The sequence below is a fragment of the Euprymna scolopes genome, chromosome 8, assembly GCF_053919585.1.
Source record: "Euprymna scolopes isolate OS-2025 chromosome 8, ASM5391958v1, whole genome shotgun sequence".
In the NCBI taxonomy this organism is placed as follows: domain Eukaryota; kingdom Metazoa; phylum Mollusca; class Cephalopoda; order Sepiida; family Sepiolidae; genus Euprymna; species Euprymna scolopes.
In genome coordinates, this window is record NC_136489.1 from 102,103,313 (window position 1) to 102,118,066 (window position 14,754).

General features: G+C 31.0%; 1 protein-coding gene across 2 annotated transcripts in view; it reads right to left on the bottom strand.

The window, feature by feature from the left end:
- Positions 1–1,081: 1,081 nt before the first annotated feature.
- The window catches only part of LOC145283677 (uncharacterized), a 263,008-nt gene continuing 249,335 nt past the window's right edge, over positions 1,082–14,754 (bottom strand). For both annotated transcript variants that reach the window (XM_080132691.1, XM_080132690.1), the window contains one exon: positions 1,082–9,715. In XM_080132691.1, coding sequence (XP_079988817.1) covers positions 9,513–9,715 — 203 coding nt within the window. In that variant the 3' untranslated portion in view covers positions 1,082–9,512. The remainder of the gene's footprint in view (positions 9,716–14,754) is intronic.

Sequence of the window (14,754 nt, forward strand, 5' to 3'; positions counted from 1 at the left end):
ATTTGCCATAGAATTCCTTAAAGTGTTCTTTGACTTCACAAGTAGACTTTCTACTGCCTGCAGTATCTCTCTATTAATACCATAATACCTTTAACATACGTACATGTGTCACGGTTTCCAGATTATAAATTATTCAATCAGGAGACCTTATTAAAAACAAAGAGGATAGAAGGTGATAACATATTACAAAGATTAAATTAGTATATGGATATATAGATAGGCTAATTTAATGTTCGTAGTATGTTACCACCTTCTATCCTGCTTGTTTTTAATAAACAAGATCTTCTGATCACTGAAGACGCAAAGAAAAAGAAAAAAGATCTTTTGGGCCATACGTAAAACTAAAATATACCTTCTTGGTCTTTTGGCTAGGATCCAAGGGTACCTGTTCTGTCTAAAGATGGTATAACGATATCATGGGGACTCCATTCACACCAGGCATCCACACAATGGAGACATGTCACAGATTCCTATAAGGATATTGGAGATAAACTGTAATAACGAGATGTATTCTGACACTACATTAACCATATTACTTCGATAAATACTTTTGCAGTTTTAACGAAAGGACTACAATAATACTGCAAGGTCTCCATTCACGCTAAACATCCGCAGAATGCCTAGCAGAAATATATTACATATGAAAGATACCATTGTTGAATTTCAATTTCTTTATATACGTTTATATTTATACGTGAATGGCAACCATTTTTAAAAGAGAGAAGCATAAAATTAGTTGGTTGATATTTTTTTCATGATAAAAAAATAGTAAGCAATACTGAATTTCCTCATTGAAGAGATGTTCCTGAAATATTGAGATTAACATAAAACAGGTAACACTATCATGTTCAATTTTGAAGAATAACTGCCATAATATTTTACCATTGGATTGCTTCCCTTCAGACTACAACATGGTCGTTTATAAATTAGATATCAAATATTTGTCAAACCATCCTTATAAGTAATTAAATTTTGATCATATTCATTTTCTTAAGTCTAATCTTTGAATAGCTTTTGGCCTTGATAAGTGGTAATGCATTAGTTAAAAAATATTTTTGTATGAAAAACAAAAACAAAAATCCACGTTTTCAAGTTTATTTTGTTAATGTCATTATGAGGTTATAAAAAGGTTTTCATTTTTTTTTTTTTTTTTAAATTTTTATAAAAAGAAAAACTCAAACATCATAAAAGCATAAAGCCAAATGGAAATTCATGGAAACCAGTCAATTTTCAAATTTACTTGAATTGGTGGTGGGGGGGGGGAACAAAAAAATAGATGTGTGTAGAGGGAGGGAAGGAGGAGGGCTTGATTAAATTTTTTTTTTTATGCATAGACTCAAGTGAATTTAGTTTTGCTACTTTATATAATAAATAAAAATTTATTCCAAGGAATAAGATTTTTCTCAGCATCAAGGCTGGGGGTGAGGCATTATTAGTAAAAAAAAAAAAAAAGATCCCATCTTCCTGCAAATCTAAAACTTTTATTTATTTATTTTAGAGTTTTTGAAATGGTTCAAGATTTAAATTTTTCTGTGCAAAAAAAAAAAATTCTTTTTCTCCCATTCCAACTTATGGTAAAATCTTGGACTTCAAAAATGCCAACAACTTGGACCTTGGCAATACAGCAGAACATCACACATTTGGAAACAGAAAAAATACAACACAAGCACAAATGGTAAGGTGGAGGAGGGGGGAGACGACATCTTTCTATTTAAAAGAAAAAAAAAAAAGAAAAGCATTTCCCCTCTTTTTCAAAAAGAGACATTCATTTTAAGAATCAGAGTTGTAATGTGCAAATCAGATTTCATAGATTTTTTTTTCACAACGCTAATGCTTGAATTTCCAGAAGAAAAAATAAAAACCAAAATAAACTAATGCAAAACTGGTTTTGATTCCTGAAATGAATTAATTAAAAAAAAATTTTTCTAGGAAAGATTTTCTGAAGTTTTAATGAATTGATTGTGTTTTATGACATGTCGACCTCTATTAGATCATTCTGTGTCTGATCCACTTATAATAAACTTCTTTCTTTTTTTTTCTTTTTTTTTTGTAGAGGGGTGATTTGTAGATCAAATGATTTGGTTTAATGGCAAAGTTTTAATGAAGTTATTTACCTTTCTTCTACCATAGGAAGATATGACAAGCCGGGAAGTGAAAAGGCAGCATACAAGAGATGTGTTTGTGCACTCTAGTGTGATTAATAAACTAACGGCTTTTCAAAAGGAGATAGTAACAACTGGGAGACTGGACCTCCTAGAACTGCACAGAAACCATACTTCAACCTGACAGAAGCAAGATCACCAACTCAAAAATGGCTTGGACTGCCAGACTAATGACCGAGGACCTGTCCTCAGCTGTTATGTTAGGACCTGTCATCAACTCGTCAGGCCAAATTGACCTTTAATGAAGTTCAATATATTTTATTAATGTGAGAAATATATAAGCCTTAGGAAATTTTGTTTTTGTTTGTTATTTAAAAATTAATTCATCTCAATCAGTCAAGTTATGTTTTAGTTTCAGGATTTTGTGGAACGACAATTTTTTCTTCAAGAGCAAAGGAGTTACTCATATTTGAATTCATTAAAAAAAAATTTTATGCTTTTGTTCATGAAATGCAGGAAGTTAAGGCGAGTGTGGGAAGGAGACCCCCCCCCTCATTTTTTTTTTTTTTTTTTTGAAAATGGGCAAATTTCCTTTCTTTACTTTTGACTTACAAGGATTCAAGCCTTAAAAAGAAAATTCAGAAGTGAATAAGAGAAAGAAAACATTTACCTTAGAGATTTCATATATATATATATATATATATAAATGTATGTATGTACACACTCACACATCCACCCCTCATACATATATATCAATATTTAACTTTTCTGGCTCAAGGCTAAAATGGTTTGGTTGGTATGAGTTTAAGGGATGGGAGTAACTCTTCTGATTAGAGAAAGTCTCTACAGTTTTAGGACTTTCATAATCATAATAATGATAATAAATCAGTGTTCAAAATCACCTGTTTTTTTTTTATTTTTATCCATTTCCATTACCCGATATTGAAATTGAACCTTGATTGCTGGCACCAGTGAGGAAAAATAGATGACTTCAACAGTCATAACACCATTTTCGTTTGTAACCAACATGCATGTGTATGTATATATATATATATATATATATATATATACACACACACACAGAGTTTGCATGCAAAACACAATAAACACCATTTGAAGAATTGTGAAATTATCACTAAAAAGAAATTGTTGCACTCTACAACACACCAAAATCATGTTTTGCATAATGTCATATTGGAATTATTTGTTTTGTTTTCAATTAAGCATTTAGTCAAAGTCTAGATTCAACATCTGCATCCTTTTGTTTAATTTCTAAATTTAAAGAAATTGGATTTATCGTGTTTTGCATTAAAAAAAAAAATTTTTTAAATCACACAACATTATCACACATCCACATGTGATGGATATTTGTTCAATGAAAACAAAACAGATTAAAAAAAAAAAATAAACACTGGATAAGACGTGAGGGGAGGGGATGACAAAAACCAACTACAACAAACCAAGAAAAATGTCAACGTGAATGATGATAACCACAAGATTAGGGAGTTGAAAGGGGGGCAGAGTAGAACAACAACAATCGCAACAACAACCAAGTGTCCATAACAAGAGGTGTGTAAGGGGTAGTAGTGGTGTATGTATCAAATCGAACCAACTGATGATAGAAGAATCGATATTTGCAAAAGAGTTTTTGACTGGATGCATAAGTAGAAATCATGTCAGTGACAGCAGATCTGGCAGTGATGATGAACAGAAAAGATTACGATTTCAAAACAAAAATGTTTGTGTGTGAGAGAGGGTTAGGGGTGGGGAAATTTATATTTTAAAAGAGTGCGGGGGGGGGTATTTGTTAAAAAAAAAAAAAAAGCCAACAAGATTTTTTTTTGTGGTTATTGGAGACAGAGTGCACAACTTTTTTTTTTTTTTTTTTTTTTTTGCAACTTTCAAGTATAAATCAAATAAAACAAAACAAAAAAAAAACATTCAAATTTACATGTTAAATATTATATTATGAAAACCTTATGCATCTGAGAAGTTAATTTTGTTGAGGGCTCAGAGTTTTTTTTGTATTATCAACCCCCCACCCCCACCCCACTCACTCCAAACTTATGACCTGGCTTCTGATAGGATTTAACCAGAAAAAATAAACTAATCGGTGGGACTCAGTTGAAAAAGAATCATGTCTTTTGTCTTTCATAGTAAAGTATGGTGTGAAACAAGCAAACCTTAAAAATGTTTTTTTTTTGTTTTTTTAAATACAACCCTCCAACCCCTGACATTCTGCTGCTGAGTGAGAAAAGAGTTTCACAAGAAGAGAGAGGCAATTTTACACCAATTGTTGGTTTTATTTTTTTTGTTGTTTCTCTTGTTTTTTTTTGTTTTTTTAATAAAGTCTGATATAAAGATCAATATATTCATGTGAAGTTGGATTTTTTTGTTTTTTTTATACACAAAGTCTATTTTTTTTCATCTTTTCTAAAGTGTGTGTCTCAAAAATCAGAGCCGCATAATATCTTGTCAAAAAAAAAAAAAAAAAAAAAAAGGTCTGATTATGTAAAAGAGAAAGTAGTACTCTTAGTAATTTCTCCATTTTGTTTGTTTTTGGGTTGTCATATTTATAAAGTGTAAAATAAAAATAGGGTTTTAATTTAGAAACAAAGGATAAAGTCAGAGAATCTTTACAACCAACCAGTCATGAAAAAAAATATGTATCTTATTCAAATAATCCAATTTTTGGCATTGGTACTCCGAACAAGTCAGAAACTTAAAATATCATGTAAATTTTTTAATGTTTTGGAATTTTTTTATAGATGAAGATTGATAATTTGTATTATTTGGACTACTATTTGGAATCTTGGACGTTATTCTCACAATGTTTTAGAGCAATGTAACCTCCAGTCACGTAATACAATAAATGTGTCAAGTAACAATTAATTTTAAGCGAGTCTGCTGGGATTCAAATCCCCACTACTGTCAATACTGAATAATGAAATAAAAATTACTTCTACCCAGTCATGGCCAACGGATCAAGAATAGTCTGTTTAGCTAGAGATTCCATATTGATTCCCGAATTCAACCAACCAAGTATACCTGAAGAAAGTCTGAAATTACATCAATCAAAATATGAGAATACCATCAAAGATGATAAAAGTAGTGCAAATAATCCAAATTTTGATAGTTTTTTTTTATTTTTTTATTGTTATTTTTCATTATTATATGATAAAATAATTGTGCATATTCAATTAGGGAAGCCCAAATTGTTTATTTAATATTTTGGTTCATGAAAAATTATTGACCATTTTATGCAGTCTTTATTAAACAGCATTGCAACACCAAGATTTGAAGAGTTATACTCTTCACTTAGAATTTGAAACTGGTTTAAATTGTCAAAAATACATGCATACAATCTCAGCTCTATCTCACAGAACTGATGTTGCAATTTGATTATTGATGTTTGTGGTTAAAAGAAAGTTGACATTCAATTCTATCTAGCTATGTTCTATAGAGTAACAAGTTCTATCCTGGTAGAAGTTTTATATACAGAAAGTTGCATTGCTGGAATGATATTCGTTAGCCGATACTGAACGTTCATATCACATATACCTTCTGTTGGCCTCATTTCATTTGAAATGTCACATTTTAGGAGGAGATATTTTCTTTTGAGAAATTTCTGGGTTTCAAGTCAAGTGGGTCTAAATTATTTAAGACTTGAAACCAATTTATCTCACTGATGATCGACCCCTGATTCTATAAGGGGACATTTTCACATTTTCTTTGGAGAAATTTTTGGGTTGCACGTGGAACAAATCTCAAGATTCAAAACCCAAAATTTTTGTAGTATGTATAAGTAACTATATTTGGCATCAGTTACTAAAACAAAAGAAAACCTTTATTCATATTATCAGCTACCTAGTTCACTATTCTTTCACAATATATATATATATATATATATATATATATATATATATATATATATATATATATATATATTCATAGCTCTATTTCACTGAATGTTGAGCTACTGGTGTTGCAATTTGGTTATTCATCTTTGTGGTTAATTCAAAGTTTTTTTTTTATTTGATAAAGCTTTTAATTTGAATGTGTACAGACAAGGAAAATTGAGATAAATTATATTATTCATATCAGTTTCATGAATTCAACATCAACAGAACCTTTTGGTGTACAATCGTTTCTAAGATGATTTTTTATTTATTTATTAGAATATTTCTCTCCCTCACCACCGATTCTATAACATCACAAATAGAAGTGCAATAAAACAAATTCATCCTTAAACATAGTTATCAAAAAAAAAAAAAACATACAGATATCAATATCAAAAAATAATATAAGCAAATATCTTGTTATAGTTTTTCATTATTTATTTGTTTCATGTTTTTGTTTATGGATGTGTATATTTTGTTTCTATTTACATATATTTAAAAGTTTTATCCACGCGTTAAACGAAATACACTTAATTTACCTTTTTATTTATTTACTTCTTATATTATGTTTTATTATTAATATTTATATATGTATATTTTCCATAACAGCTGTGTGTGTTTTTAAGAATAGATAATGTTGATGTTTTATTTGACTTCTGTTTTTAATGCTAGGGAATCGATGCCAAGGTAAAGACGTATTGGAATAAAAACTTCTTTTTTTTATCTTAGATAAAATGCCAGCAAATTCTGTTGATTTATGGAACTGATATAGATATTATAATTTTATTCATTTCACTTTACCTTAAAACAGCTCAGAATTGAAAGTTCTTACCTTGAGATGTTTTGAGCAGATAATAAATTTGACTTAACTGCTCTTGCGTTAATACTTATTCATTTACACTTAAGTCTTTTCTTTTGACTTTCTAATATATATCATATATAATTATTATATGTAAATATATACAATCATATATATTTAAACATAAGCAGAAATCTCTCAAGCTCTTGCATCTATCATTTCATCAGGAGAAAATCGATAGCATACAATGAAAAATAATGGTATTGGTGAAAATAAAGAGCAATGGAGGCATTTTTTTTTATATTTAATGAAGGAATCAATAAAAGCGTTAAAATATATCTTTGGGAAACTTTGACCCTCTCCCTTGTGTTTCTTTAATTTTTTTTTTCTCTCCCACGCGGTGTCATTTTAATAGTCTTATACATGTCTATTGAATTAAATTGTTTATTTTAATCGTCTTTTGGCAACTTAAATATTAAAAAAATTCTCCCATTGCTCTTTATTTTCGCCAATATTATTTTTCATTGTATGCTACCGATTTTCTCCTGATGAGATGATAGCTGAAAGCTCAAGAAAGATCTCCGCTTATCCTGTTTAAATGTTTGTATAAATTTTGTACTTCTAAACATTTATTTAAATCACACATACACACACATATATATATGCATATATATATGTATGTATTTATATATATATGTGTGTGTGTGTGTGTGTGCATACACTCATACACATGTGTGCATATATATATGATTGTATATATTTATATATGCATATATATATGTATGTATGTATATATATATGTGTGTGTGTGTGTGTGTGTGCATACACTCATACACATGTGTGTGCATATATATATGATTGTATATATTTATATATATGCATATATATATGTATGTATATGTGTGTGTGTGTGTGTGTGTGTGTGAGTGTGCATACACTCATACACATGTGTGTGCATATATATATATATATGATTGTATATATTTATATATCATAATTATACAATGTAATACAACAGATAAATGTGTCAAGTTACAATCAATTCTAAGTGACAGTCTGTTGGGGGTTAATGGTTAAAATCCTCACTACTTTCAATACAGAATAATAAAATAAAAATTACTTCTATCCAGTCATGGCCGATGGATATATATCATGTAAATTTTTTTAATGTTTTGGAATTTTTTTTATAGATGAAGATTGATGATTTGTATTATTTGAACTACTATTCTCATCTTTGGTTTCAATCACAAATATTTACTATTCTTTTTTTATAAGTAGGATTTTGAAAGTTGATATAATTTATTTTTATGTCATAGACACACCACATAATATATAATTAACTTTATCATTACTTTAGTAATCTAAAGTAATGATAAAGGAAAACCGAAAATTGTTTACATGTTCATCAGCACTTATTATAAACTAATACAATCAAACAACATAATGGCTTCTACAATTTATCTCCTTTAATCAGCAAATCAATACTAAAAAAAAAAAAATTAAAATATTGGCAAGCTATTTGTACAACACATTCTCAACCAAACTTTATAAATATGACTGATATTCAAAAACAAAAAAAAAAACACCCTATTCATCCAAAAAAGAGAGAAAAAAAAAATTATTTCTATGTCATAGACGCACCACATATTTTGAAATTTTGTCTTATGGTTTTATTCTAATCAGTACTCATGAAAAATTTGTTGAATAAAGATGAAACATTGATGAACATAAACAGTTTTTGGCTTTTCTTTTCATACATATTATTTATACTGTTTCATTCATCCACATAAAAGTTTATGAGACATATTTTTTGCATTGACTGTTAGGTTATACTTCAACAGTGCTCAATACATAAGCAGAGCTAAGTAGTAAGTTTTGAAAATATATAAATATATATGTATTTTAGCCTAACAAGTCCTTACAGAGATAAAATGCAGAAAATTCTATTTATTAGATCATGTCATACACACACAAACATATATATATACATATATATATGTTCTCTAATAAATATATACGTACATATTGTTAAAAATTAAATCTCTCAATATATATATATATATATATATTAGCGAGAGATTTTAATTGTTTTTATAAGAGAGACAGATAAAGAGATGTTTGTGTGATTATATTTATTATGGAATAAAGATGTCTGTTGATGTCTAACATATATATTTAGGTAGCCAAGCCAAAAATTGGACTATATATAAAAAAAGATTTTTTTTTTTTTGTCGCCATGATATCATGATTAAAATAAACACTGAAAAATCAAAATGTTTGTGTGGATTTCAAGTGAATCAAAGTGAAAAGATATGAAAGCAAAACAAAATTGTTATGTAAGAACTTAGCCGGGGTATTGCTAAAGAACTTCAAAATTTGTCCATTTGTCAGAAAAAAAAAAAAAATCTTAACCACAAAAAGAGAAAAAAATCTCATCAGATCTGCGTGAACACAAGAACCAACAAACACATAGTTGCCGCCATCATCAGGAAAACCGTCAGCAGAAAGGATTTTTTTTTTTAACCCTTTTCTTTCTTCCCCGCTAATAAAGGGTTCAGATGCTTCCACTGTGCCAGGGCGTCCATGGCAGATGCGGTGAAAGCGGCGAATGAATAAGCAAAGTCTGCAGGAATCTGATTGTTAATCACAGTCGTCAGAAAGAAATAAGAAAATAAAATGATCCCGTCACGTTGCGTGCTTCAGAGAAGAGACTCAGAAATAATCAGAACGTTCCCTTGCCTCTCGATGTCCGGAAAGGACTTGAGCAAATTTTTTTTTGTCAATGGAAAGTCGGATGACTTGAATGTTCCTGAACAGTTGGTCTGCACAGATGTCCTCTGGTAATTTGGTAAGAAATTGGGCAAGGTGGATGAAGTCCATGTTAAGCAGAATGTTCTCGTAAAGATGCAAGATGCCTGAAAACAGAGGAAGCAACAAAATATTTTAACCTGTCATAACATCATTATATCTTGTAATACTTAAGCTATTGCTAAATATCATTGTATACAGCATTATCATAATATTCAGTTGAACGTCTTTTATATGACGTTATGTGCTATAACTAGGGCTAGGACAACAGCATATTCTTTTCATTGTTTTGACTTTTGAGTGTGTATCCGTTGATATCTTGTATGCTTTTACATAGAGTGATGTGGTTCTCGGTTGATTAACTGTGTCAGATATATACTCGAGAGTCAAAACAATAAGAATATTCTGTTGTCTCATACCTCTAGTTATAACACATAATTGCCCCCCCCCTTTATAAGCATCGAAATATAATTTGGAATAAAAGTTTATTTTTCAATCAAAAATATTTACTTTTTTTTGTCTAATTATAATAAACATTAAAAAACAAAATGTCATTTTCATTGCAATAAAATATTGTTCCTTCAAACAATGAGGTATTACAAAAAGACTGACTGAGAAGCCATCAGGGATCTCATCAGAGATGCCCTATGGGGGAAATATCTTTTCTCTTCCAGCTGAACAGTGTGCAAATGAGATCACTGAATGGTTCAAAACTGCAATTAAAGCACATGTTTCAACACGGAAATTCCATAGCAAACCCCACTCTTCCCAATGGTTTACTTCTCCTTGTGCAGTTGCCATTGCTCAAAGGCAGCATGCATACTGCAGATTCAACCAACATAAGTCCAGTTCAAACAGACAGAAGTATATAGAAGCTAGAAGTAATTGTAAGAGAGAAAAAGCAACAGCTAAGACAGAATACATTGAAACCACCAGAAAACGCATCAAAGCACAGATATTAGGAACCTGTGATTTTTGGAAAATCTACAACAGTGTAGTAAATAATGGGCAGTCAACGATTCCCCCACTATCAAACAATCATGAAATTGCTTGCACAGCAACCGAGAAGGTTGCCAGTTGGTTGCCTCAAACTCCACACTGAACCTGGCACACCACTCCCTCCCTGACTTTCCTTTGCAGACAGATGCTACACTAAATGATTTGAAAATCACCCCTTCTCAGGTACATGGTATCATAAAAAACCTAGACACCTCAAAAGCATGTGAACCCAATCTCATCTCGACTGTGCTATTAAAAAAATGCTCCGCTGAGGTTGCTTCAGTTCTCTCCAAACTTTACAACAAATACCTTAATGAATCTTGCTTTCCTGACTGCTGGAAAACCACTTCTATGGTACCAGTTTTCAAGAATTCTTACAAAAGAACTGACCCATTAAATTATTGCCCCATTAGCCTTCTCCCACTTTTTGCCAAAATATTTGATTGATTGATTAGTTTGTTTAACGGCATATCAACCGTTAGATGTTATTTAATGCCGGGTTCTGTTTGGCTATTGGTGATATGTTTGGTTTTAGATTAAATATTGGTCAATGGTGTACTAATTAATGTTTCTATAGAATGGGAAGGTTTAAATTTTGTTGTATAGTTTTATTTCTTTTAAGAATTTCAAGATTTTGTTTGGGTCTGTATTGTTGAATAAGTCTTTTAGGTCTTTGGATTTGTAGTATTTTGATCGAATTGAGTTAAAAACATGGCAGTAGATTAATATGTGTTTTATTGGAATCTGAAAAGATGGTGAACTTGTTGGATTGGTTTGCTGTGATTATGTCTAGGGCTAAGTTGATGGCCAGGATTTCAGCTCTATATATTGAAGTATTGTTCAGAATTTGTTGTTGCAGTTGTGTGTTATTAAGTACAGCAGCACACCCTACTTTGTCTTTATTTTTGGATCCATCAGTATATATGTGTAAGTAGTCACAAAAAACATTTATGATGGATTCGTTTTTTTCTTGGCGGTTGAAGCAAGTGTTATATAGTACTGTGTTCCCAATTTTTGCCTTCTTAGGTTTAGTGGGAGCTCATTTGTTTCTACTGGGGAGGTAGTGAAAGCCCCTGTTGCGAGTCTTAGACCTTGATGGTGTATTGTATCTAATTTTAGTAGGTAAGATTTTCTAGTTGATCCGTAAATGAAATATGCATAATCTAGTTTGGAGCGTATTAATGTTTGGTAAAGTTTAATGAGAGTTTTTTTGTCGGCTCCCCATTCAGTGTGGGCTATAGTCTTTATGAGATGGATGGCTTTGTTGCATTTGGTTCTCAGGTGATTTATATGTGGGATAAAGGAGAGTTTATGACCAAATATAACGCCAAGGAATTTATGTTGTTTGACTATTGGGATTTCTGTATCATAGAGTTTGAGAGTTGGGTCATTATGCATTTTGTGTATATGGCAGAAATGTAGACATTTGATTTTTTCTTTTGATAGTTTAAAGCCATTTTCTGTAGTCCATTGGTTTATTTTGTTTAGGCATTGTTGAAGTTGATGTTCTATAGTATGGATGTGTTTTGATCTATAGCAGATCAGGAAATCATCCACATATAGTGAGCCTTTTATACCAGGGGTAAAATATTTTGTGATGTTATTAATTTGAATGTTAAATAATGTGGTAGAAAGGATGCATCCTTGCGGAACTCTCATTCTTTGTTCTTTCGAGTCTGAGAAAGTGTCATTTAAAAGGACTCTAAAAGTTCTGTTGTCAATAAACAGGGGTGATCTTCCTTTTAAGCCGAGTGTTTTTAAGTCTCTCATTATACCATATCGCCATGTGGTATCATATGCCTTTTCAAGGTCAAAGAAAACTGCAGTGAGATGTTCTTTTTGGAGGAAAGTTTCACATATGAATGCTTTGAGTCAGACAAGGTGGTCAATTGTCCCTCTTCCTTTTCTGAATCCTGTTTATAGGTTGGTTATTAGTTTGTTGGTTTCAAGGTACCATCTTAATCTTTTATTGATCATACACTCTAGTATTTTGCTAATACAGCTGGTTAAAGCAATTGGTCGTAAATTTGTTTGGTTTGTCATGGTATTTGGTTGGTTTGGGTGATTTGTTGTGTTTTGGAATAGGGATAATAGTGGCCTGTTTCCAGAGTGTAGGAATGTTGCTAGTTATCCATAGATTATTGCATATATTAAGTAGGTATGTAAGAGAAATTTTTGGCAATTGTTTTATAAATTCATAGGGAATTTCATCTGGGCCAGCAGCTGTGTTATGGGTTTTGGATAGTGAGTCTTGGAGTTCTGTAATCGAAAAAAGCAGGTTATAGTTTTCCGTATTTTCTGATTGAAAGTTGATATTTTTCTTTTCTTCTTCTTGTTTAATATTTTGGAAAGTTCTTTCTAAATTTTGAGGGGATGAAATTTGTGAGAAGGTATCTGCTATGTGGTTTGCAATGTCCTTTTTATTTGTGAGTTTTATATTGTTTATGTTGAAGTGTTTTATTGGATTACCGTCATATTTTCCTGATATCTTTCTGATCATGTCCCATATTGTTTTAGTTTTAGTGTTTGAATTTAATTTTGAAATATAATTTTTCCAAGTAGTTTTTTGAGATTCTCTGATAATTTGTCTGGTTTTGGCTCTACAGTTTTTGAAGAAATATAAATTTTCTTTGGTTGGGTGAGAGTTGAATTTTCTTAGAGCTGCACGCCATGCTCTTATAGCTTCTTTATATTGGTCATTAAACCAGGGTTTGTTAAATTTTGTTGAGGGAGAAGATTTAGGTATGCATTCCTCTGCTATAGATGTTCAGGTTTTAGTGAAATAGAGAAGATGGTCTTCATTACTGGGATTAGATTTGGCATTTAGTTTTGATGAGCATAATTTTTAAAAAATTTTCCCAGTTAGCTTTATGGATATTCCAGAATGTTTTTGTTTTTTTTTCAGAATGAGGATAATAGGGAAATGATCACTTCGACAAGTATCCTCATAGACTCTCCAGTTAAAATCTAGGAAGATGGACAGGTCGCATATATGAATGGCTTGGACAGCTGTTGAGTTAGTTTATTTAAGTCTGTTTTATTTAGGTTTTCATTTGGTGGTAGATGTAGGAAGCAGATTGTTAGTGTTTTTTTTTTAGGTTGATGGTAACTACAACTGCTATTCAATTTGGTTTCACTTTGAGTTATATTGTTGTTTATTAAGATGGATACTCCACCGGATGCTCTATTTCCTTGTTTATGTATGTAGTCATATGAGGTATATTGTTTTATGCAGAGCGTTTTCTGGGATTTTTTGTAGGTTTCTTGGAGAGATATAACTGCTGGGTGATAAGATGCAATGAGAAGGTGTAGTTCATCAAGGTTCGCCTTTTTACCTCTTATATTCCATTGGATGAAGATTGGTTTATGGGTCATTTATGTTGAGGTTTTGATTATCTGTGATCATTTTTTCTGTTGCTTCGACTTGGTTTTGGGTTTTGGGTTTTAGCCTTTTAGGTTGGTGAAAGTTGAGAACTACGTGCAGGTTATTGAGGGTTTCCATTTAGCCCTAATTTTTTGTTTTTTTCCGGTTTTGATTTATCTTCTGTTTGGTCTTTCATTTTGGCTTTATTATTCGGGGTTTTAGATCTGGAATTTGAATGGGACCTGTTATCTATTTTGTTATTGTTTTGTTTTTGCTTTTGTTTGGGCAGTGATTGATGAGGGGTTTCTTGTTTTGCGATTTCTATTTGTTCTGTTTCCATTTCGTCTTCCTGTTCAGTTTGATTTTTTGGGGGTATTTCGGTTTTTTGATTTGGTGGTTTGTTTTTTGGTTTTGGGAAGATTTGTTCTTTGAAGTTTTGGTTTTGAAGAGGGGTGGTTTGGGTTTGGGTGGAAATAAGTATTTAATTGTTTTCTTTTGTTTCTGGTTTATTTTTTTCTATTTTTTGGGAGTGAATTATTTTTAGTTTCTTTTGGAAATTAGGCAATTCGTTAGGTTCTAGGTTTATAAGTTTTTCAATAAGTTTGAGGTATTTGTCGGGTTGATTGGTGGTGTTTGATTTTGCAGTAATTTTTGCATAGGTTTGGTTTTTGGTGAGTGCTTCTACTATTTGTTTTGCCTCTGGATAGGAGATGTTACGTTTATATTTAGTGGCTAAAATTTATTTTTCTTTTCTCCATCTTTCGCATTTTTTTGAAAAAGTGG